Raw genomic sequence first — 26753 nt, 5'->3', positions numbered from 1 at the left:
TTGTTTGCTCTTATGATTATATACCCCCAGGCAGCTCTGTTGAGGGTAATACAGTTTTCTGCATTGACTTAGCATTCCTTGTGAATGAAACTGCTTATCAGCAAACATGAAATTTGTATTACACTTCAATATTATATGATACCAATCATGGAGCAAATTTGCATTTTCAGATTTATAACAACAGACTATAATGAGGTAAGAAAATGAATGGCATAAACAAAAAACAATAAAGCAATTAAAGCAACCCGTTAGTTTATTTCCCCACAGTACAGCCTAGAATACTTTAGACTGCAGCTAAATATTTACAATGTGCACATGAATTTCTGGATCCTTTCATTGTAGAGACTGACCTATTTCCTGTTTGTTCCCATTTCCTCCCTTCTTTTTTCACTTACCCTCTTTTTTTGCCTTTGGGAGCCTAGAGCAGTTTTTATCTTCCTCAATAGTACTGAATACTTTAAAAAGTTACTGTCTCAGGGGCTAGGAAGGTGGCTCAGTGGTAGAGTGCTTGCCTCGAATGCATGAGGCCCTGGGTTTGATTCCTCAGCACCACATAAGCAGAAAAAGCCAGAAGTGGTGCTAGGGCGCTAGCCTAGAGTTGAAGGGACTAGGCACTGAGGGACAGTGCCCAGGCCCAGAGTTCATGCCCCTGAAATGCTGAGGGACAGTGCCCAGGCCCAGAGTTCAGGCCCCACGACTGACAAAAAAAAGTGCTGTCTCCTATCACAGAGTCTACAGTAGACATTTGTGAAATGAATATTCAACCACGAACCAAATATTTTAAGTAAATGTATCTTCTTTAAATCTCTCTTTAAATTTTTTTTGGCAGTACTAGGATTCAAACCCAGGGTCTTGTGCTTACTATCTATCACTTGAGCCATACCTCCATCTCAAATCACTTTTTATTTAAAATAAATTCAGTAAAATTGGGTATATGATTACTTAATCCTCATCTACCAAAATGGTTTCTTTCTTTTTTTTTTTATTGTGAAAATACCGTACAAGGGGCTCAGTGGGAGCGCTTGCCTTGCATGTCTGAGGCCCTGGGTTCGATTCCTCAGCAACACATAAGCAAAAAGAAAAAAGAAGGAAGTGGCGCTGTGGCTCAAGTGGTAGAGTGCTAGCCTTGAGCTGAAGAGCTGAGGGACAGCGCCCAGGCCCAGAGTTCAGGCCCTATGACTGGACCCCCCCCCCAAAAAAAAAAACCATACAGAGGGGTTACAATTACATGGGCAAGGTAGTGAGTACATTTCTTATCAAGCATTGTTGCCTCCTCCTTTGTTTTCCCTTCCCATCCCTTTCCATCTGGTCCCCCTTACTCCCCCCCACCCCCCGCCCTGCCAAAGTTATAAAGTTCATCGTCTTGTACATCTTATTGTTGCAATAGGTCCACCTGTATCCCTATTTAAACAATTTGTTTTTTCCCTTCCCTTCCACAAATTATACCAATATCAAATACAGTGAAAACGGGTTATATCGTGTGGGGGGGGGGGGTGTTCTTTTTTATGACCTAATGATTTAATATTTTGTATATTTCACCAGAGATTTGTTAAGACTAAAAAAGAAGCAATAATAATCATGATGAAAGCAGAAAATATGTAAGAGCATAGGTTAGCAGCTCCCATAGTTTAGCAACAACTCAGAAGCAGTTAAATGGAATAGGAGTCAAATGTATCTAATTCAGAGTCTTTTAATAAATGTTTTATATTCTCATCACCTCTCAGCATCTACATTATCAATTATCTCTGATATTTTCTCCTCTATAATAACAGGAGAAGCATTTTCTAAAAGAAGAGAAGAGTAAACTCAGCCAGGAATTGAGCACTGTTGCAACAGAAAAAAACAAGATGGCTGGAGAACTGGAAGTTCTGCGGTCTCAGGAGCGCCGCTTGAAAGAAAAGGTTGCTAACATGGAAGTTGCTCTTGATAAGGTATTATTAACTAAATATATAAGGTAATTATCATCCCAATAATAACTTGATAGAATAGTTCTGAATGAAGGGTATATGTAAATAGGAACTGAATCTGTCAACCTGTATTATATATCAATCACCTTGTACACTGTGAAACTATACACTATAGAGGAGGCTCTTCTGAGTTTGAGAAACATGACATGGCTGTGAAGCATATGTTTTGCTCAATTACCTCTTTTAGGCTAACATACTCACAGGAACAGTAGGACATGAGATAGAAGAAATTCTTAATATGTCCTTAGTGTTTGAATAAGCAAGACCACTTCCAGGAGCAGCTAGCCACCAAAGAATGGCCTGGGAAATAGGTAGGATATAGCCTTTTTAATGTCAGTAAACTGAAGTAATGCTAATATCTGTCCCTTTCTAGGGTCCAGAAAACACAACTTAAAGAAGGGCAAAGACAAGTGGAACTATATTATCCTTGTGATATATTAGTGATGTCTGTCTTCCTGTTGCCTAGAAACTCTGGGAGCCTAAAACTAAACTAAATTCAAGTCTTCATTTCTAAGAGCTTTCATGGTTAGACAGTCTGTGATTCCACTATGAAGGCCCTGTTTCTTGAAACATGTAGTATTAACTCAAAGAATTGAACTTGTTATTTTTATATGAACTTCTATGATTTATTAATATGGAAGATGGACTCCATTCCTAGATCATTCATTCTTTTGAGTATCTTCCACAAATCAAATTTTATGAATTTTGTGTATAGGCTGAGTATGCAAAGAATAAACATATAGCCTTAGTTTACTGAAAAAAAAAACAGACAAGTAATTGCAAAGTGGTAAGCTGATGGAGATAGTGGGTGTCCTTGAAGAGATAGCACACTTGCAGGTTAATGAAATAAAAGTCCATAAAGAATAGAGCATAAACCATTTATGGTTGCTTGATCGTAGGCGTCTTTGCAGTTTGCAGAATGTCAAGATATAATACAGCGCCAAGAACAAGAATCTGTGCGCCTAAAACTTCAGCACACTTTGGATGTTAAAGTAAGAGGTTTTTCATCATTAATAATTGTTTATGTGGGGCTGGGAAGGTGGCTCAGTGGTAGAGCACTTGCCTTGCATGCATGAGGCCCTGGGTTCGATTCCTCAGCACCACATAAGCAGAAGAAAAAAGCCGGAAGTGGCATTGTGGCTCAAGTGGTAGAGCGCTAGCCTTGAGCTGAAGAGCTGAGGGACAGCGCCCAGGCCCAGAGTTCAGGCCCACGACCGGACCCAAAAAAAAAAAAAAATTGTTTATGTGCACTGTTCTTAATGTACTTTACATTTAAATGTACTTTCACTATTATATGATACTAACAATTACAAAATTCAAATATATTTACATAATGTATCCATCCTTTTTATTTATGATAACAAGTTGAGACACCACACGTTATCCTTACTTGACAGTAAACAACTTAAACAAGTTTCACAAGTACTTCCCTTGAGAATACCCAAGGGAAATTTTTCCCGCACAAGTTCAAGGAGTGCAAAGACCCAAAGAACTAGTAATGTGCGGCTTGTTTGAGGAATAGCAAAAGTAATGTAACCTACATGACAAAATGTATTTTTAGAAAACTAGTACATTTTACACTGAAATGGATGTGCTTTTAGAAATACTCCTTAAAGTTGCTGACATATTTTAAAGTCTCAATAGTGGATATTGACTGAAATTTTAAAATGTATTTTAATTTTACAAAGCTTTATTATTGTGAGTTAGCATTATTTCTTTATATCTGTATTGCTTGCCAGGAACTTCAGGGACCAGGATATACCTCAAATTCTTCAATGAAACCACGCCTTCTTCAGGCAGCATCTGTTACTCGCTCTCATTCTAATGTGCCATCTTCTCAGTCTACTGCCAGCTTCCTGTCACATGTAAGGAAACAGTCTTTAGTCAATAAGCAAATGATGTCATTTGTAAATAATTTTACGTTGAGGGACATTTCACTAAAAATTAGCTTATTTTTAACTGGAACTCTTAATTACTAGATTTGATATTTAGACATCTTCCTAGAAATCTACTAAATCCAGACAAATACTTTTTACACTATTAGATACTTTCTGGGGAAAACAAAAATGAAATATTCATTGGTATTAATGCCAGCAATAATTACCAAGGTAAATTACTTAATAACATTATATTAATTTCTTTTGTTAATTTCTTTTGATATATCACCAGCATTTTCTGATTACAAAGCAAATGTTAAAGGCTGGCAATGTAGCTTAAATAGTAGAGTAACTACATAGCAAACACCAGGTCCTGAGTGCAAATCTTAAACTACCAAAAATTAAACAAACAACAGAACAGAACAATTACACTTTTCAAAGCAAACATTGAGATGGCTGAAGTAAACATTACCTCAAATGCTGTGGGCAACTGGTGATAGACATAACAACTGGTGGAAGTTATATGTTATACATTGTGTTCAGCTGGGCGCTGGTGGCTCACGCCTGTAATCCTAGCTACTCAGGAGGCTGAGATCTGAGGATCACGGTTCAAAGCCAGCCCGGGCAGGAGAGACCGTGAGACTCCTATCTCCAATAAACCACCAGAAAACCGGAAGTGGCGCTGTAGCTCAAGTGGTAGAGCGCTCGCCTTGAGCTGAAGAGCTGAGGGACAGCGCCCAGGCCCAGAGTTCAAGCCCCACAACCGACAAAAAAAAATACATTGTGTTCAAACAAATTTGTTTATAGTAAAAATATATTAATCATAAGCTAGTTTTCTTCCCTTTAGAGTAACTCATAAAACTTGTAGTTTAATTTTTCATATTTATAGAGCAAAAGAAAACAATATGCACTGTGTGAAATCCAGGCTTGTTTCCTCTGAAGATGTGTAGATTCCTTATAACCAGTATTTGACTCTTAACTCTTCAAAATGAGACTTATACCATATGTCTCACATGAAGATAAGTTTCACTACTAAAAAGTCCTGTCTTATATGGCAACATGATCACCAGTACTTTTCCTAGTTATCCATATTACTCGTTATTATGCCTATACCATTCAAATGATAAAATTGAAATAGATTCCTTTCACAACTTAAAAGATGTATTCACTGAAAATAATTGAACATTCTATTAAGAAGTAGAATACTGCTGGTGCTGGTGGCACACACCTATAATCCTAGCTACTCAGGAGGCTTATATCTGAGGATGATGGTTCAAAGCCAGCCCAGGCAGGAAAGTCTGTTAGACTCTTATCTCTAATTAACCACCAGAAAACAAGAAGTAGAGCTGTGGCTCAAAGTGGTAGAGTATTAGCTATGATCATGCAAAAGAGCTCAGGGACAGCACCTGGTCCCTGAGTTCAAGCCCCACAACCAAGAAAAAAAAAAGAATATTAATGATATTAGAAGTTCAGGATAATTCTCTTTCTCACTGGAATTGAGAAATGGCTAGAGGAAAGACAAGAAATATATCCCTTTTAAGTATTGTAAAACTATATTATTTTCAAGACATGTATATTTAGGCTGGAAAGCTGCTTAGTAGTAGAGTGCTCTCCTAGCATGCATGAAGCCCTGAATTCGATTCCTTAGTACCACATACATAGAAAAAGCTGGAAGTGGGCTGGGAAGGTGGCTCAGTGGTTGAGTGCTTGCCTTGCGTGCATGAGGGCCTGGGTTCAATTCCTCACCACATAAGCAGAAAAACCAGAAGTGGTGCTGTGGCTCTAGTGGTAGAGCGCTAGTCTTGAGCTGAAGAGATCAGGGACAGTGCCTAGGCCCAGAGTTCAGGCCTCACAACCAACCAAAAAAAAAAAAAAAAAAAAACTAGAAGTTGTGCTGTGGCTCAAGTGGTAGAGTGCTAGCCTTGAACAAATGAAGCTAGGGACAGTGCCTAGGCCCTAGGAGTGGCAAAAAAAAAGTCTGTCTCTCTGTCTCTGTCTGACGGTATATATGTCTTGCCTCTCTCTCTCTCCACACACACACACACACATGCACACATACATGAAACAGCAAAAAAAAACTGTATTTTCCAAATAGATTGCTTTATAAAATGTTCATTGTAGGACTAGGGATATAGCTCCATGTTAGAACAGTTGCTTAACATGTATAAGATCCTGAACTTGGTTCCCAATACCAAAATAAATAGAAAGATGGATAGACGTTTATCTATGCATGTATAGGCACAGATACCTATAGAAGGAGATGAAGAGAATCAGGAACCACAAAGGTGTATAGGTATATGTTCCTATATGTGCATATATTTACATATACATATACATGCATGTATCCACATACATGCATATATATATATGTGTATATGTATTTGTGGAGTATAAATGACTGTGGGTATCATGTATTTCAGAAGGTGTGAGTGGGAGGGCTTTGACCCTCCTGGCGATCTACCCATAGAGCAGAGAGGAGACCCTGGAGGCTCAAAGTTTTGTTAGCACGCTGGTCTTTGGAGTCACTCCTTGCAAGGGAGGATGAGGCTTCCATATCTAACTCTTCAGTGCCCCAGCTCCCTCCAGTGGCACCTTCACCAGGCATTTTAATCACAACCACTCAACTCCATGGGCCACTAGAGTGATGACCATGCCCAGGCTTTCAGTGAGTGCCTCCACAGAGAATCCTAAGCCTCTGTTTCTCATATCTGCCAGGCATCTTCAGCAGCCTTCTCTTGCATCTAAGCTACCAGCACAGTTCGCAGCTTAAAATTCTCCTTCCTGTCAACCACATTTTGTGATCAGCTCATATCAGAGTCGGTGGCAAGGTTTACCAATATTCCTTTAGCCCATGATTGTCCCTTATCCTCAGGCTTCCAGAGTGACTCAGTCTCCAACAATAGGCACCCTCTCCAGATGACATCAATCACCTTCTGAGGTAAGGGGAACAAATAGAATGCCTTTCTTTACCAAGGCCAGCCTAACATATTAGAGTAGTCACTGTCTCACAAATCCTTGTAATAGAGATTACAGCTTTTACAATGTGTGGGACTTATCCTGCAGCTAGAATTAGCCATCTATTACCAAGATGTATTTTACCTTCTAATGGAGTCTTCAGCTTTACCCTCCCCATCCTGGGAGTTGAAGGTCAGAACCCTTCTCTGCTTCTGCTGATTTGTTTTCTCTGTCTTTCCTTTGTGGTTCCTGATTCTCTTCTTTCTTTCTTCAGAATCTGGTCTCTTCGGTTATCAGAACCTTCTCATTCACTGAGTAAACATGGTAGAAGTTTACTAACCCACTATGGTTTCCTCTACCTCCTTTTGCTTATTTTCTAATTTGCAAAATGTAAATGTGGTTCATTCTCTTAGCTACTCAGAAAACTGAGATCTGAGAATCTCATTTCCAAGCTAGCCAAGGATGAGAAATCTGAGACCAGCCAAAAGCCAGACATAAAAGTATAGCTCATGTGGTAGAGCCAGCCATGAGCAAAAAAGACAAGCAAGAATTTGAGGTCCTGATTTCAACTCCTAATATAGGAAGATTGGCTTCTTTCACTTAGTAGCATACATTTAAGACTTTACAATGTATTTTCATGGCTTAGGAACTAATTAATTTTAATTGCTGAACAACATTCCATAGTATTGATGTGCCATAGTTTGCTTAGCCATCTCCTAAGAAGGACTTCTTGAATAAATCTCTATAAAAATCCATGCACACATTTTTATGTGGATATTAGTTTTTATTATGTTTTTATAAACACCAAGAAGCATGATGGCTGGCTTCTATTATTTTATAAAAAACCGCCTATCTGACTTCCAAAGTGACTGTTCCATTTGTACCCTGTCACAGTGATGAAAGTTCCTGTTGCCCCACACCTCCATCAGTATTTGCCATGGTCAATGTTCTGGATTTCAGCCATTTTAAGAGTTTTTTTTTAAGTATTTTTTAAAAGTTATTTTAATTTTTTACATTTTTGTTCTAGGGTTGAATGCAGAGACTCATGCATGCTAAGCAAATATTCTAACCATTCTTGTTTTTAATGTTATATGATATTATCCATTTTTGCGTATGCTTATTTACCATCTATACACATCCTTTAATAGAATTTCTGTTCAAAACTTTGGTCTACTTAAAAAAATTGGGATGGGGATGGGATGTAGCTCAGTGGCAAAGCGCTTGCCTAGCAAGTGCAATGTCCTGGGTTCGATCCCCAGTACCAAAAAAGAAAAGACAAAAAAATACAGTTAAAAAAATTGGGATGGGGCTGGGAAGGTGGCTCAGTGGTAGAGTGGCTTCTCTTGCATGCATGAGGCTCTGGGTTCGATTCCTCAGCACCACATAAGCAAAAAGAAAAAAAGCCGGAAGTGGCACTGTGGCTCAAGTGGTAGAGTGCTAGCCTTGAGCTGAAGAGCTGAGGGACAGCGCCCAGGCCCAGAATTCAGGCCCCACCACTAGACCCCCCCTAAAAAAAAAAAAAGGGATGTTTTCTTATTGTTTTAACAGTTTTTTATGCTTTTACTTTTTTCGTTTTTTGCTATTTTAGATATCAATTCTTTTAAACTCATCCATTTTATTTTTGTAAAATTAGTATACATTACACAGGGAGAGATTTCCTTGTGACAATTCCACATACGTGTACAATATATTCCAATCAATCTCCTTTCCTCTTCATTCTCCCTTATCCTCTTCTCTTCTTCCTGAAACAATTTCAACAGGTTTCATTGTTTTCTGTGGATGCAAACAATGTACTTCAACCATATCCATCCTCTTCCACCCTCCTTATTAAACCATCCCCTGACACTAATACCTACCCCTCCAATAAAGGCTACTTCTCTTCTCCTGCCCCCAACCTCTAGGAGATCACAGCTTTCATTGAATTTTTATGTTGTTTTCATATATAGTTACAATGTATTTCAAAATTATTCATCCTCTTTCTTTTTCCCTTTCCTATTGCCCTTTTCCTCCTAAATAGTTCTTTAGTTAGATTCATGTTCTACGTTTATCCATATATAATTACGTATGTATATGTATATACATGTCCAAGAATGTGTTTATCTTTTAAATCTAGCCTCTACACATGAGTGAAAACTTATGGTATCTTGTTTTTCAAGTTTAGCTTTTCTCATTCAGTCTAATGTCCTCCTTATACCATCTACTTTCCTGCAGATGACATGATTTCATTTTTATTTATGTCTATGTAATATTTAATAGTATGTGTATATATACATATACATGATAAATATATTTATGTATATATATATTTTTTATCAGTCCTGGTGTTTGAACTCTGGGTCTGGGTGCTGTCCCTTAGCTCTTCAGCTCAAGGCTAGCACCCTACCACTTGAATCACAGCTGCACTTCCGGCTTTTTTCTAAGGAATTGAATCCAAGGCCTCATGCATTCAAGGCAAGCACTCTACCACTGAATCAACTTCCCAGCCCCATATTATTTATTTATTTATTTTTTTGTTGATTGTGGGGCTTGAACTCTGGGCTTGGGCACTGTCCCTGAGCTCTTCAGCTCAAGGCAATCGCTCTACCATATGAACTACAGTACCACTTCCGGTTTTCTAGTGGTTTATTGGAGATAAGAGTCTCACGGACTTTCCTGCCCTGGCTGGCTTTGAACCATGATCCTCAGATCTCAGCCTCCTGAGTAGCTAGGATTACAGGCATGAGCCACCGGTGCCCGGCTCCATATTTTTTTAAATATATATGATAAATATATATGAAACATAGATGTGTGGGTATCTTTTGGGTGTATTTACTACTCAGTCTTGTGGAGTCAACAAACATACCAGAAAATTGAGAGTTAAAAAGTAAATCAGAGCCGGGCGCTGGTGGCTCACGCCTGTAATCCTAGCTACTCAGGAGGCTGAGATCTGAGGATCGCGGTTCAAAGCCAGCCTGGGCAGGAGAGACCGTGAGACTCCTATCTCCAATAAACCACCAGAAAACCGGAAGTGGCGCTGTAGCTCAAGTGGCAGAGCGCTCGCCTTGAACTGAAGAGCTGAGGAACAGCGCCCAGGCCCAGAGTTCAAGCCCCACAACCGACAAAAAAAAAAAAAAAAGTAAATCAGAGCCGGAGGCTGTAGGGTTCACACCTGTAATTCTAGCTACTCAAGAGGCTGAGATCTGAAGGTTATGGTTCATAGCCAGCCCAGTCAGCAAAGTCCATAAGACTCTTACCTCTACTTAATCACTAAAAACAAGTAGTGGCACTGTGGTTCAAAGCGGTAGGGTGCTAGCCTTGAGCTGAACAGCTCAGAGATAGCGCCCAGGCACAGAGTTCAAGTCCCACACTAGCAAAAAAAAAAAAGAAGTAAATCAGTGTCAGCCCAGCAGAGCAGCTGATGCTTACCATCCTAGCACTTGGGAGAGGATCAAAGTTTGGGTGCCAGCGCAGGCAAAAAGAATGCTTAACCCTCAACAGGGAATTGAAATTATTTTGCCTAGGTACAGCTGAAAATACATAATCACATGGAAAGGATGTTTATAGTATACTGGTTAGAATTAAAGATACATGTGTGATCTAGTACATATGTATGTGTATATAATACACACCTATTTGTCTGTATATACATATATAACTTAGGTATGATCTTCTACTGATTATTAATTAGCCATGGTCAATTAACCCTGTACAGTAAGATTTCAGATTATTTTTATTTTCCTCTTCTTGTTTTCCCATAATTTCTGTTTATCAGTTGAATTATTTTGTATAGTAAACAACATACAACTCTGAAAAATAAGTGTCATGTTTTACACATTGTTTTATTTCAGCACTCTATGAAGGGAAGCACACTGAAGGAAGATCCAACAAGAGACCTGAAACAGCTTCTGCAAGAGTTGAGAAGTGTGATCAATGAGGAGCCAGCCGTGCCTCTGAGCAAGGCTGAGGATGATGGGAGAACACCATCTCTTGGAGCCTTGAGTGTGGCTGTGTAAGATTGCCTGTGCTCAGAATGAGAAAGCTCCTCTCAGAAGTGGTTCACCAAGCCGGGTGCTGGTGGCTCACGCCTGTAATCCTAGCTACTCAGGAGGCTGAGATCTGAGGATTGTGGTTCAAAGCCAGCCCGGGCAGGAGAGACCGTGAGACTCCTATCTCCAATAAACCACCAGAAAACCGGAAGTGGCGCTGTAGCTCAAGTGGTAGAGTGCTCGCTTTGAGCTGAAGAGCTGAGGGACAGCGCCCAGGCCCAGAGTTCAAACCCCACGACCGACCAAAAAAAAAAAAAAGAAGTGGTTCACCATTAAGTTTCATTTTTTACTACTCTCTGGGAAACAAAGGGAATCTGAAGTTAACAAGAAAAGCAATATCAAAGTAGAGGAGTTATATAAAAGAAAATACTTGATATTAAGAAAAAATAATATAGCCTCTATTCAGAAATAGTCAGTGTGAGGTGTTATTTATCTTATATTATGTAGTAATCTGTAATCCCCAGCAAGTTTCCTGCCCATATCACAAGAACTAATTCTGACAGGTGGGACAGTGTTTATGTATCCCATTTCACAAATGAGAAATAGGAAAAAGAGGGGCTGGGAAGGTGGCTCAGGGGTAGAGTGCTTGCCTTGCATGCATGAGGACCTGGGTTTGATTTCTCATCACCACATAAGCAGAAAAAGCACGAAGTGGTGCTTTGACTCAAGTCGTAGAGCACTAGCCTTGAGCTGAATAGCTGAGGGTCAGCGCTGAGGCCAAGTTCAAGCCCCACGACCAACCAAAAAAAAAAAGAGGAAAAAGAAATACCAGAAGTCTTAACAGTTGATTTGGGCTAGTAAAGTGCTTCAAGTTCAGAGCACCTACCTTACAAGTGGACCTGAGCCAGTAAAGTGCTTCAAGTTCAGAGCACCTACCTTACAAGTGGACCTGAGCTCAAACCATAGTACTGCCACCCATTCCCCCCCAAATGGTTGATTTATCTGAAATACATAGTCCAGTGGTACAGCTGCTGAAGCTCTGAAGCTCTTATACATAGGTATAAGCAAAGAAGAAAAGTCTTGGTTCCCTATTTATTCATTACAGTAACTTCTATCAGATTAATAAAAGGTCAGATATGAAAAGAATCCAACCAGCTTACTAGATTCTTCATGTATATATACCTGCAGAAATCAGTGATATCTTCATATTTTTTCAAAATAATGCCTTTAAATTTTATGTTCTCACTTACATTAGCTTATGTTAAAATATTTTAATATGATAAAATTTATTTTTGGCATTGAGGCCATTTTTACATCAACTTCTCATTATATGGAAAATATCTTAAAGTCATACTTTCTGAAATATAATAACATATGTAAACAATTTTCAGTTTCTTAAGATGTTTAGCTTAATATCTGAACACAAGGTGGCAAAATATCTGGGTTTATCTAATTATTATAAATAATATTGTTAGTCATAATAAAAAATATTAGCAATAACTCAGTTATCTCCCATAACACTGAATTATCTGAATCAAATAATGTCAGAAATACTCTGTTGGTCACTCCATCAAGGAATATTATTTTGTCATAACTATAATGTATCTTTTTAAGTCAAAGTTTTAGATATTTTTTTGGCATATGAGTCAATTGCAACATAGATTGACTTACCTCCTCCTGCGAAGCTCAGCAGTACTGCTAGAAGTAACAAAATTCAAAGCTCTAATCAATGCCAAAGATTAAATGGCTCAGATTTCCTTCCATCATTCCAGCCACTATTGATGGGCTTCAGTTGAATTGGATTGCAACTAACATGCTACTTGCCCCCTGTCTTTAGAGAATTCAGATTAATTTTCTGTCATCCTATGAATGACCTTGTCAATAAAGCCTAAACTCTGATAATGCTTAAGAATCCATGGAGGGAAATACATCTAAATTGATGAATTCCAAGGGCAGCCCTTTGTTAAATTTGCTTAGAGGCCTAAGTTGTGGCTTAAAGAAAAATTAAATACATGTACGCAACTGGTTATTTTTTAAAGATCCAGAGTTTAGATATTAATCTGCATATAATTAACCGAGTTTTATTTGTCTATACAGAGATGATAGAGTAAGAGACTGTATTACTGAATCAAGTCTAAGAGCAGAACTATGCCACAGGTAAGAAGATGAAATTCTGAATCTGATTAATTTCCAAGAATATTATATGCGGCCTGATAATTTGAGAAGTCTATCTGTATAATCAGCATATTGACTTCAGTAAAGGAAAGCTGCTATATTGTTTGACCTGAGATTTCAGTGAAATGTGCTAAGTATCTTGATTCCTAGAAATTAACTTCATAGACATTTTAAGGGGCTTATTTTAAGCCTTACTGATTGTATTAGTCAACTTTAAGTCACTATAACAAAGTACCAGAAATAACTAACATAAAAGTTTATTTAGCTCATAATACTGGAGGTTCGTCTAAGATCAGGTGACCTATTGCTTTGGGATTCTTTTGGGGATGGCAAATGGCAAATGATGGATAGTCCATAGAGAAAACTGCTTACCTAATTATAATCACCCAGATATAAAACAACAGCCAAAAAAATCAGGAGACTAGGTCCCACAGTCTCCTTTGGGTAAGATCCCTGTGACATGAGTACCTCCCACAAAGCCTTGCCTTTGAAGAACATTCAGCATCCCAACTCCAGCACTGGGGTTTAGCCACATGAAGCTGTTTATGTGGGATGCCATATCAAAAATACCTTCCTACCATTACAAATAGTTTAGATGGCTCATATAACTTTGAAGAGAGAGTAGTTCAAAGAGAAGCAATAGCCATCGCAATGTAAAGTTACAAAGAGTTTACTGAAAACACTATTTTTTTCACCTGTGATCAAATAGCTGAATTTTAAGTGAAATCACAAAAAAGAGCATAAAACGAAATCTGCAACCCTAAATAAGACCCTTAGAAAAGACAACTTCTAGGGGCTGGGAAGGTGGTGGTAGAGCGCTTGCCTTGCATGCATGAGGCCCTAGGTTCGATTCCCCAGCACCACATAAGCAAAAAGAAAAAAAGCCAGAAGTGGCGCTGTGGCTCAAGTGGTAGAGTGCTAGCCTTGAGCTGAAAAGCTGAGGGACAGCGCCCAGGCCCATAGTTCAGGCCCCACGACTGGACCCCACCCCAGCCCCCCCCCCAAAAAAGAAAAAAGACAACTTCTAGCCTGGCCCCAGTGGCTCACACCTGTATCCTAACTACACAAGAGGCTGAGCTCTGAGGATCATGGTTCAAAACCAGTCCAGGTAGGAAAATCTGTGAAACTCTTATCTCCAATTAACTACCAGAAAACCAGAAGTGACACTACACTATGGCTCAGGAGGTAAAGCACTAGCCTTGGGCTAAAAAGCTTCAGGACAGCACCCAGGCCCAAAACCTCCCTTTTTTTTTTTTTTTTTTTTTGGTTTGTTTGTTTTGTTTTTTCCAAGTTGTGGGGCTTGAACTCTGAGCCTGGGCACTGTCCCAAAGCTCTTTAGCTCAAGGCAACACACTACCACTTGAGCCACAACACCACTTCCTGTTTTCTGGTAGTTAAAGAGTCTCACGGGGCAATGCATTGCCCCATTTGTTAGGCAATGGAAAGACTTGGAAAAAATTATGTTAAGTGAAGTATGCCAGGCCCAAAGAAACATAGGTCCCATGGTTTCCCTTATTTGCAATAATAATTAGTATACGTCTGGGACAAGCAGAAACAGTCAGATAAGATGATGTTAGGCGAAATGAACCCCAAGATAAGGACTCAAATGGTTTTTCTCTCTTGCTGTTGTTTCTAACTTATTTATAAAATGATTTCTTTGTTGCTTTGTATATCCTTCCCCCACTGTATAACCCCTATTTTCACTGTATTTGATGTTGATACAATTTGTGGAGGGGAAAGGAAAAAACAAATTGTTTAAATAGGGATACAGGTGGGCCCATTGCAACAATGAGATGTACAAGACGTTATGTCAAAAAACAAACTTTACAACTTTGGAGGGGGCTGGGGAGGGGGGTTGCACAGGGCAGGCAGGGGGAGGGTGGAGATGAGAAGGGATGGTAAGGGGAAACAAAGGAGGCAACAATGCTTGATAAGAAATGTACTCATGTACTCATTACCTTGCTCATGTAATTGTAACCCCTCTGTATGGTATTTTCACAATAAAAAAATTAAAAAAATAAAAAGAGTCTCATGGACTTTCCTGCCTGGGCTGGCTTGGAACCATGGTCCTCAGATCTCAGCCTCCTGAGTAGCTAATAGAATTACAGGCATGAATCACCACCAGGTGGCTGAAATGTCCCTTGTACAACCAATGTATACTAATAAAAAAGACAACTTCTGAGAACAAAGAAAAATGCAAACTCTAATTTGTTATTCTCAGAAGACATGGAGTCCATTGTTTCAAAATCTCCAGTAGTTCCCCACTGCTCTGCAATAGACATGGAGACCTTCAAGCATGACATTGAAGAATCTTCTAACTTGTCCCCAGCCTGCTTTTACTCCCATGCTACTCTCTAAGCAGAGGTCCATTCTCACTCTTTCGTATCTGTACCTGTTTAAAATTAACATTCAGGGCTGGGAAGGTGGCTCAGTGGTAGAGTGCTTGCCTTGAATGCCTAAGGCCCTGGGTTCGATTCCTCAGCGCCACATAAGCAAAAAGAAAAAAGCTGGAAGTGGCGCTGTGGCTCAAGTAGTAGAGCGCTAGCCTTGAGCTGAAGAGCTGAGGGACAGCGCCCAGGCCCAGAGTTCAAGCCCCACAACCGGATCCAAAATAAATAAATTAATAAAATAAAATTAAATTAACATTCAGCTAAACAGTTTTGTTTTTACCACAAACTTAATGCTTTATGATCTATCTTAGCTATTACAATTTACCCTTTATAAGAATAAATAGGGGCTGGGAAGGTGGCTCAGTGGTAGAATGCTTGCCTGGCATGCATGAGGCCCTGGGTTCGATTCCTTGGCACCACATAAGCAGAAAAAAAACAGAAGTGGTAAAAAAGAATAAATAGTAAGTGGCACTGTGGCTCCAATGGTAGAGCACTAGTCTTAAGCTGAAGAGTGAGGACAGCGCTCAGGCCCAGAGTTCAGGCCCAGAGTTCAAGCCCCACGGCCAACAACAACAACAACAAAAGAATAAATAGTCCTAGGGTGTAACTCAGTGGTAATGCATATACTTAGTATGCACAAGGCCCTGAGTTCAATTCCTAACATCAAAAAGAAGAGGGATGGGGAAAGCCAGATGCTAGAGGCTCATACCTGTAATCCTAGCAACTCAGGATGCTGAGATCTGAGGATCACAGCTGGAAGTTAGCCTGAGCAGGAAGATCTATGAGACACTTGTGGCTTTTGTAAGTGAGTGGAACTATGGCTCAAGTGATAGAATGCTAGTTAAGCAAAAAAGCTCAGGGATAGTGTGTAGGCCCCAGGAACAGCATAAAAAAGGGGGACAGATTATTAACTTTTACCATATTGGCAAGAAAAGAGCATTGTGAAGTTTAATTTTTCCCATCCTCCTATCAACAGAAGCAACAACTCATTAAGGGAATCCACTGAAGGCAGCAAGTCAAGTGAAACCCTTAGCAGGTAAGAAACTACATTACCAGCCCCCAGATTTCACAACTGTTCACTAATTTGGAAGATCATTAAATCCTTATAATGTTCTACTCACTGTGCTAGGCCCTCGGAATATAACAGTGGGCAGGACTAATACTTCCCTGTGCTCAATCAAGTTGTTTACTGTCATAAGGTCTGTTTATTTACTAACTGACTGGAGAAAACTTTATTTTTATCTTTTATCTTTTCACTATTTATAAAAATAGAAATATCCATACCATCTTCATATCATATTAATGGTTGCTATTATTTAAATTTTAGTTAAGATACCAATAAAAATAATTAAGCTTATTCATCACTATATCCTTAACACCAAGCATGATCAACTTGTAGTTTTATAGTAAATAAATTGTTTAATCAATAACTCGAGACAGTATTTTAATTTTTTTTTTACTTTTCCTGTCACTTGACCACAGTACAGTGAACTCGAATCTTTCTAAATATGTCTTTTAACCAAAAGGAAATGCTATCTTTATTTCCTTTTTACCTGGATATTTAACACTCTACTGTACCTATTAATAACTACACTGGTAGAGTGGCACAAGTAGAAGAGCACTTGCTAATAACTGCAAGGCCCTTAGTTCAAATACCAGTTCTGCTAATAATAACATTAATAACAACATTCCAATTTTAAAAGTGGTTGTTATTTTTCAGTTGTTCTAAACTTACTTCATGTAGCTATCACATGAGCTAATCTATGTCTAATCTAATCTAGAGGCAGGCACTATTTTCCCATTAGTAGTTTAAAAACAAAAATTCTGATTACTGAAACAACTTGCCATAGTCATGCAGTTGGTCAGCTGGGGAGCTCACACTAGAACTAAGTGTGTGCTTGTGACCAACACAGAGCTATTTGGGAAAGAACTAGGAACTGAAGAAGCTAATATTTTATTATGAAAAAATTACATTCTCAAAAATTACTGATACTGTTTTACAGTTTAATGGCTAGCATTAAATAATAAAAGGCAGCTGTATTCTCCTATCTGTGTGAGAGTCCATTCTGTTGTGTTATCAGCTATCAACCTCTATTAGGCTTCTTGAGATACTGAGAGATAAAAAGTAATTAACATCTTAGTAGTATAAAGAGATTTGACTTATGACTCTTCTCAGAGGGAACCACCATTAGAAATGATGTAAGATTCTCAGCCCTGACTCAATTTACTGACTTAGTTATGTTTTATATGTTTATATGTTTTATATGTTTATTTGTAAATTAGTACTAGCAATTTTTCCTCTTGTTCTCTCTTTTTTTTTTTAAGTTTCAAGTGAGTTATTTTGATGGCAGTGTATAGAAGCCACAGAAAAGTGATTAGGATTTCTAGCTATTAAAATTACACAGAACTCTACTGATGATCCAGGCCTTCAACTTTCTAATAAGAATAGATATTGTTTGGGGGGAGGCTGGGAAGGGAGGTGAAGGGTAAACAAAGGAGGAGGCTGCAATGCTTGGTAAGAAATGTATGCATTTTCCTGCCCATGTAATTGTAACCCCTCTGTACAGTATGTTCTCAATTAAAATAAAATAAAATTTAAAAAAAAAAAAATAGATATTGTTACATTTTATGCGTGTGCTGGTCCTGGGGTTTGAATTCAGGACCTAGGTACTGTCCTTGAGTTCTTCGGCTCAAGACTAGTGCCACTTGAGCTACAGCTCCACTTCCGGCTTTTTTATTGTTTATTGGAGTCTGACAGACTTTCAGCTGGCTTCAAATCGTGATCCTCAGATCTCAGCCTCCTAAGTAGCTAGGTTTACAGGTATGAGCCACTAGCACCTAGCTTATTATTACATTTTATCCAAAAATATAATGCAACGGAGTCTCCTTCAAAGGTATTTTAAGATTTCCAAGCTATGATAGCCATCATAACTGATTGTCATCTTCACTGAGCTGATACTATAGGCATCATATTTTGTCTGTGTAGTTTGTCTGTGTAGTTTGCTTCTGTCCAGACTTTAGTGCTGTGTTTGTGCAACAGCATTGCATTGCTCTTATGCTTCCAGAGATCCAGTCACATTACATGCAGGAGACCTGGAAGACCCATCTAGTTGCTTCGCATTCCCATCTACAGGTGAGTTCTCAACAAAGCAGAGAAACAGATTCTGTTTAAAACTCTACCATGCCCACTCCCCTCTTCTCCATGAAAACAAAATCCAAATTCATGACAATAGCCAGTGAGTGCCATTAACTCTCTGGTCTTATTTCCTACTCCTTCTGCTTTATCCATCCTTAAATTGTTCCTTGAATATGCCAGGTTTTGTGCTCACCACCTCACCTTCTTTATAGATTTGCTCAGAATTCACTTTTCCAATGAGACTTAAATCCACTTTTGATTTAGAAGTTACACCCTTCCCACACCTTGAACTACATATCATCTTTCTAACATACCGTGTAACTTACTAATAATTTATGTTGTTCATTGTTCAATACCCTCTGATAGACAAATACTGCACAACCTTGCCAGATGCAAGTATCTCACACCTGTAATGCTTGCTACTTAAGGGGCTGAAATCAGGAAAATTGTGGTTCAAGGCAAGCCTAGGCAGAAAGTCTGTGAGACTTTGTCTCACTGGAAGAAGCCGGATGTTGTGGTGCATGTCTGTCATCCCAGCTACAAAAGAAGTGAAACATAGACAGATTATAGTCTAGGTAGACCCAGGTAAGAAGCAAGACAGTATCTAAAAAATAACCAGTGCGAAAGAAAGCTGAAGGCCTGGCTCATCAGTAGAGTTCCTGGATAGCAAACATCAGGCCCTAAGTTCAAGCCCCAGTGCCATAAAATAACAACTTCAGTCTTTTAACTATTTGGTTCCCCCAGTGTATCCCAGGTATCTAGCACAAAGCAGGTGCTCAATAAATACTTACAGAATAGATGAAAGGAAAAGAATGATTGAGACAGGTGGTTCTACATAACATTTTCAAGGATAGAGATAAGATGATCTCTATAAAAATAAACTAAAAAGGGTTGGGGATTTAGCTCAGTGAAAGAGCACTTGCCTGGCAAGTACAAGGCCCTGAGTTTGGTCCTCAGCTATGCAAAAAGAAAAACAAAATGAAAAATAACTCCTAAAGGAACTGATTAAAGAATAGAATCTATTGAAAAGGAAATTAGCATAACTCACACTAGAAGTGGAAGAGAAAAAAATTACAAGTTACAACTATGTCTAAAATCATAGACATAAAGAAAATCTCACATTGATCAGGCATAGTGGCCCATATCTGTAATCACAGCTACTCAACTGATAGAAATAGGGAAGAGTTTAAGACCAGCCCATGGAAAAAAGTGAGTAAGATTCCACCCCAACAAATAATCTGAGCCTGATGGCGCACACCTATAATTCTATAGCTAAAACAAAAGACCTTATTTAAAAAGAATAACTAAAGCAAAACAGGCCTGGGGCATTGTTCCGGTAGTAGAGCACCTGCCTAGCAAGTAGAGACCCTGACTTCAAACCCCATAATTCCCCCTCAAAGAAAGAGAGAGAGACAGAGAAAAGCCAGTGACTCATGCCTGTAATCCTAGCTACTCAGGAGGCTAAGATCTGAGGATCGCATTTGGAAGCCAGCTGGGGAAGGAAAGTTGTGGCTCAAAATGGTAGAGCAGGGCTGGGAAGGTGGCTCAGTGGTAGAGTGCTTACCTGGCGTGCATAAGGCTCAGCACCACATAAATAGAAAAGGCCAGCAGTGGCGCTGTGGCTCAAGTGGTAGAGCACTAGCCTTGAGCTGAAGAGCTGTCGGCAAAGTTCAAGCCCTACAACTGATAAAAATAAAAAATAAAAATAAAAAATGGTAGAGCATTAGCTTTGAGTGCAAAAGCTCAGGGACAGTGCTCACCCAGGGCCTGAGTTCAAACACTATGACCAAAAAAAAAAGATTATACAAAATAAAATACCAAATTAGGAAGACAAATTATAGATAATATGTTAGATTTGGAGGAAAAAAGCAACCCAACAGATGCATAATTATTTTTCTTAGGAAAAATGAAAAATAATTGGGAAAGAATGAAATTGAAAATGATGATTATCAAAACAACATTGAGATACCACCTCACCCCAGTTAGAATGGCTATAATCAAGAACTCTAATAACAACAGATGCTGGAGGGGATGTGGACAGAAGGGAACCTTACTGCATTGTTGGCGGGAGTGTAAACTTGTTCAACCACTTTGGAAAGCAGTATGGAGGTTCCTCAAAAAACTCCACATAGAGCTCCCCTATGACCACTTTTGGGCATTTACTCAAATGATCACAAACAAGACCACACTAAAGCTACCAGCACGACTATGTTTATTGCAGCATTATTTACCATAGCTAAGTTATGGAACCAACCCAGATGCCCCTCAGTAGATGAATGGATCAATAAAATGTGGTATATATACACAATGGAATTCAATGCCTCCATCAGAAAGAATGACATTGCTCCATTTGTTAGGAATGGAAAGAGTTGGAAAAAATTATATTAAGTGAAGTAAGCCAAGCCCAAAGAAACATAGGTCCCATGGTTTCCCTTATTTGCAATAACTAGTATATGTCTGAGTCAAGCAGAAAAGGTCAGATAATTTGATGTTAGGGGAATGAACCCCAAGATAAGTATTCAAATGTTTTTTTGTTTTTTTTCCTTTCATGCAATTGTTTCTAACATATTTATAAGATGATTTCTATGTTGCTTTGTATGTCCCTCCCCCATGGTATAACCATGCTTTCACTGTATTTGATGTTGGTATAATTTGTGGAGAGGAAGGGGAAAAAAACAAATCATTTAACTGGGGATACAGGTGGACCCATTGCAACAATGAGATGTACAAGTCGTTATGTTGAAAAACGAACTTTACAACTTTGGTGGGGGGTGGGGGGAGGATCAGGTAGGGGAAGGTGGGGTATGGGAAGGGATAGTAAGGGGAAACAAAGGAGGCAACAATGCTTAATAAGAAATGTACTCGTTACCTTGCCCCTGTAATTGTAACTCCTCTGTACAGTATTCTCACAATAAAAAAAATGATGATTATTCAGTTACATATCTGGAAACTAATAATGTAAATAGAGAAATTGAGATAAATTGTAAAAGAGGTAGGAGAAAGATGTTTCCCAATTTTTTCTCTTATAAAAGTGTAGATATATAAAAAAATCAAAACATAAAATTTTTAAGTAAAATAAATGCAAATTCTTAAATTTTAATCATTTCTGGCACTAATTTTGATCATTTTAGTACTTTAAAAAAGTGCACTTACATAGTTAATTTCTTCCAGTTTATATCAATTACATGTATCCTACATGTCTTATATATCTTAATGATGAACCAAGAAAATTGATTAATAACTATCCCTGCTTTATTACATTAATATAAATGAGTACATTTACCTTTTTCATGTATTATGAGTGTTACTGTTTAACTCATTAATTCCATTCACTACCCTTTCCACCTGTGGCATAATAATCATTATATAGTTTTATTGTAAAAATAATTGGGAAAAATTATGAAACTAAACATCAGAGTGGACCAGGTGGTGTTTTGTACAGTTAATATTTATTTAGCCATACCCGTACCATTGCAGTTCACTTTCATCTAGAACCATTTTACTTGTGCTTTTCATGTTTACTAGTGATAATGTTTTTAGTGTCTGAACTTATGTCAATTTCATCATCATTTTAGAGGAACATTTTTGCTAAATATAGAATTTAGGGTGACATTGTTTTCCTTCACTTTGAATGGATCATTCCATTTTTGGCTTCCATTGTTTCTACTAATAAATAAGTATAAGTTCATATGCTATTTAAATGCAAAATGCCTTATTTTCCCATCAGTTAGCTTTTAGATTGCTTGTCTTTTGTTTGTCTTCTTTCTTTCTTTCTTTTTTTCCTTCTTCTTGAGAGCATATGTGTGTTTGTATGCGTGCATGCATATACGTGCTGGTCTTGAGGATTGAACTCAGGTCCTGGGCACTGTCCCTGAACTTCTTTTGCTCAAGACCAGTGCTCTATCAATCTGAGCCACCGCTCCACTTCTGGGTTTTTTGTAGTTTAGTGGAGATAAGAATCTCACAACTTTCCTGGCTGGGCTATCACTTTTCTTGCCGTCTCTCAGCCCTGTCAAGGTGCTCACGGAGTTTAACCATCACATAGGGCATACCCATTACTTCTAATTTGAAACCCTGGATATTTGCCAGAATATTCCTCTCTCTTCCCAGCCCCATCATTGGACTCATTTTCTCATAAAAGTTTGAGTTTTTGAGAGATGCAGTATATTATTTCTAATTAACTGTTTTTATCTTTGTTCTAGTAACTCCATCTGTGAAAAACTCAGCTACTCGTTCCTTCACTTCTAAGAAGTCTCCAGTACACTCACTCCTGACAAGTTCAGCTGAAGATTCAGTTGGATCCACGTCACAGTATAGATCTACTAAGCCTATTCATTCACCTGATTCTGTTAAAGGTTAGAATGATCTGATATTGCTGATGGGGTTGATTTCTTTTTCTGTTGAACTATAGTCTCCTTTCTATATTCAGATTAATAATGTTAACATGCAGTTCTTTGGTTAACTTTTCTGAGGCAGGCAGGTTCTCACTATGTAGCTCAGCCTTGCCTCCTTCTCAAGATCCTTCTGCCTCAGCCTCTTGAATGCTGGCATTATAGGTATGTATCACCATACCAACTCTGTTTGAAGTTCTTATGTATGAGGTATAATTGAGGACATGTAATTTTTATAGTCTTATTACAATAAAACAGCTATTGTATACATACATATGAGACTCAGTACCAATATAGGTGTTATATGTAAATGTTATTTTTCTTTGACATAAATAATGAACTATTTTCCTCTATTTTATTGTAAGAGTTTAGATCTTAAATGCTATATTTGCCATAGTGAATCATGGCTGTACTTCCATTTCTGCCCTTGTAAGTGCAAATGTCTATAAACTTATCAAAATTTTCTTATTTAAAAAATTTTAAGCTCAATGGTGGCTCACACCTATAATCTTACTCAGGAGGCTGAGACCTGAAGATCCTGGTTCAAAACTAGCTTAGGCAATAAAGGCCCATGAGATTCTTATCTCCAATTAACCACCAAAAAAAGCCAGAAATGGCTTTTTGGGATTCAATTGGAGCACCAGCCTTGAGCAAAAAAGCTAAGGGATAATGTCCAGGCCCTGAGTTCAAGCCTCACTACTGGCACACACATACAACATTGTTTATTTGTTATGTGCAGATGGAAAAGATAAATTGATTTGGATATGTGCCTAATAAATAGATCATTAAGTTGGCCTTGACATGTTCTCAGCATGTATGACAGTGACCAAACCAGCCCAGTGCTCTATGCCATCATTCCTATTGGCAAGGGATAAACCAGACAATTGTCACATCATTGTCAAGTCAGTTCTTATACCTTTGCAATTCTGTGTCATACAGAATTCTAGATCCCCCAAATACATGAAAATCAGAATCACATTGTAAGTACATTTTCTTATTTATTATTTTTGGACAGCTATGTCTTCCATTATCTCTTATGCTCCTAAAGTACTTTTTTTTTGTGTCTGTCATGAAGCCTGAACTCTGGGTCTGGGAGCAGTCCCTCAGCTCTTCAGCTCAAGGCTAATGCTCTACCACTTGAGCCACAGCGCCACTTCTGGTTTTTTCAGCTTATGTGGTGCTGAGGAATGGAACCCGGGACCTCATGCATGCAAGGCAAGCGCTCTACCACTGAGCCACCTTCCCAGCCCTTGTTTAATATTTTTAACAATGTAAAGAGTGGAATGATTTGCCTATTAGTGCAATAATCACTGCAGGAATAGAGCAATGTTGCTTGTCACCTTATTTACCTACTTACATAATAGCCATGGCATTGTTACTTTTCCTCCTATGGTCAAATCCCTATCAGTCTAAATATGTTATATGCTTTTCATGCTAAGACTGTCTCTAAAAAATTATGTCTTGGGGCTGGGAAGGTGGATCAGTGGTAGAGTGCTTGCCTTGTATGTATGAGGCCCTCAGCACCACATAAGTAGAAAAAGCCAGAAATGGTGCTGTAGCTTAAGTGGTAGAGTGCTAGCATTGAGCTCAAGAGCTGAAGGACAGCACCCAGGCCTAGAGTTCAGGCCCTACAACCGACAAAAAAAAAATTACGTCTTATTCTCTTGAGTTAAAATAATTTCTTTGGCTGGGAATGTGACTTAGTGGTAGAGTGCTTGCCTAGCATGCTTGCCTAGCATTCCTGAAGCACTGTGTTCAATTCCTCAGTACCAGATGAACAGAAAAAGCTGGAAGTAACGCTGTGGCTCAAGTGGTAGAGTGCTAGCCCTGAACAAAAGAAGCTCAGGAACAGTGCCCAGGCCCTGAGTCAAGCCCCAGGACTGCCAAATAAAACAAAATAATTTCTTTATTATCTTTAATACTGAATAGATGATTTGGGATAGGAAAATGAGCCACCAGAAAAACATTGTCAAGATTATTTAGCTAGTCAGAGGCTAAGATAAAAATTGAAATTTAAAGCTTATCAAGCAAGTATTTTTAGAAATTGAGAAGCTAACATACTTACTGGAGAATAACCTTCATGTGTCTAGGCTCTTCACATTTGCAGTAGGTTTACTAAGGCATGTCAGCACCTGTTCAGCTGTCTGATACAATGCTGTTCCTCATTCAGGTGCCAGCAACTAGGGCATGGGCTCGGCCTCACACATTTAATAATGGTGCCAGTATCTGAATTAGATTCTTCTCCCTCAGACCTTAGGCTAATGGAACTACTTAAGTCTGCTATAAAAAAGTTGACCAATAGAGAATGTTTCAATTAAACTTGAAGTATTCTCATTCATCCCACTTAATACGATGTTGTTAAATAACACAAAGTTGTATTGGTTTGAAACAAAATAAAATAAGCTAGCATTGCAGTGATTCAATATTAAATAAAATCAGGTATTAAACAAGAAACTTTTAAACTGAAAAGACTTTTTTTTTTCCTTTCTTTTTTTGTTTGTTTGTTTGTCAGTCATGGGACTTCAACTCTGGGTCTGGGCGCTCTCCATGAGCTCTTCAGCTCAAAGCGAACACTCTACCACTTGAGCCACAGCACCACTTCTGGTTTTCTGGTGGTTAATTGGAGATAAAAGTCTCATGGACTTTCCTGCCTGGGCTGGCTTTGAACCTCAGATCTCAGCCTCCTTAATAGCTAAGATTACAGGCATGTGCCGCTGGCACCTGGCTAAGTTTTCTTTATTTTAAAGGAAAAGTTACATCATTCAGGAGGCTATGACAGGAGGATAGTAAATTTGAGGCCAGCCTGGGCTACATAGAAAGAGCCTTTCTAAGTAAATGAATGGAAAATTGTTTAACGTGTAATTCAATTGAATTATTCCCAAAAAAGAAGTAGTGATTAGACTTTTTATATCACAGCTAAGCAATTTTCTAATAGATTCACAGTCTCCACCAGTAGAAACAACAGGAAAAACATGCAGGAAACTTCAAAACAGACTGGAAAGCTTGCAAACCCTGGTAGAAGATTTACAGATGAAAAACCAAGGTACAGTGCAGTTTTTGGAGAGATCTTGTCACTCATAACAATACTCTCCTTCCCTTCAAGTTAAATTTTCTATCTGTAGATCCAACAGGGTATTGAATTAGCAATTCAGAAACCTTAGTGAAAGTATGATCTTAACCATGATCAAGCCTCAGGGTCTTATCCTGTTGACCAACACTCAGTAGGTTGAGTTTCTTTATACTTTCTTGTCCCTGTTACTTTGATTTTAGCCAGGATAAAATGACAATATTATAACCAAATACAAAATGTTGAAGTATTTAGCTTACTCAGAATTTAAATTAGCTTAGTGTTGTAAGAGACTATGCTACTCAATGAATGAAGCACAAAATTATGAGATAAGTCATTTCTAAAAATACTAAAGCCATGGATGAGAATCTATTACAATCTGCAGATGACTGGTAGCTTTTAGAGTATAAATTCTTTTTTGGGGGGGGGAGGGGTCTGGTTGTGGGGCCTGAACTCTGGGCCTGGGCTGTCCCTTAGCTCTTATGCTCAAGGCTAGCGCTCTACCACTTGAGCCACAGCGCCACTTCCGGCTTTTTTCTTTTTGCTTATGTGGTGCTGAGGAATGGAACCCAGGGCTTCATGCATGCAAGGCAAGCGCTCTACCACTGACCCACCTTCCCAGCCCCTAGAGTATAAATTCTAAGTACAGAAGACATGGGAGACTATCTTGTTGCATGCTTTTCTACCTTCATGAATCCAGGAGTCTTGCCAAAGAGAAACTAATTTTGAAGGGCATCTCTTATTCTTAGTCCATCTTTCTGTCCATAGAGTTGTTAGATAAAGGAAAACATTTTTCTTTTTTGTTTTTTTGTCTGGTCGTGGGGCCTGAA

At 38.6% G+C, this 26753-nt stretch overlaps 1 protein-coding gene across 2 annotated transcripts in view; it reads left to right on the top strand.

The window, feature by feature from the left end:
- Ccdc158 (coiled-coil domain containing 158) overlaps window positions 1-26753 on the top strand; it is a 76471-nt gene that overhangs the window by 48509 nt on the left and 1209 nt on the right. The window contains exons 16-24 of one of the 2 annotated variants that reach the window (XM_042678434.1): window positions 1773-1931; window positions 2867-2959; window positions 3707-3832; window positions 10627-10787; window positions 12862-12921; window positions 16306-16365; window positions 18395-18462; window positions 22668-22820; window positions 25792-25899. In XM_042678434.1, the coding sequence (XP_042534368.1) occupies window positions 1773-1931; window positions 2867-2959; window positions 3707-3832; window positions 10627-10787; window positions 12862-12921; window positions 16306-16365; window positions 18395-18462; window positions 22668-22820; window positions 25792-25899 (988 nt within the window). The remainder of the gene's footprint in view (window positions 1-1772; window positions 1932-2866; window positions 2960-3706; window positions 3833-10626; window positions 10788-12861; window positions 12922-16305; window positions 16366-18394; window positions 18463-22667; window positions 22821-25791; window positions 25900-26753) is intronic. The other variant, XM_042678435.1, reaches the window with a different exon arrangement.

The sequence above is a fragment of the Dipodomys spectabilis genome, unplaced genomic scaffold (genome assembly GCF_019054845.1).
Source record: "Dipodomys spectabilis isolate Male_0828 unplaced genomic scaffold, ASM1905484v1 ptg000043l, whole genome shotgun sequence".
Taxonomy (NCBI): domain Eukaryota; kingdom Metazoa; phylum Chordata; class Mammalia; order Rodentia; family Heteromyidae; genus Dipodomys; species Dipodomys spectabilis.
The sequence above is the reverse complement of the archived record's forward strand: the minus strand, read 5'-3'. Positions and strand labels throughout refer to the sequence as shown.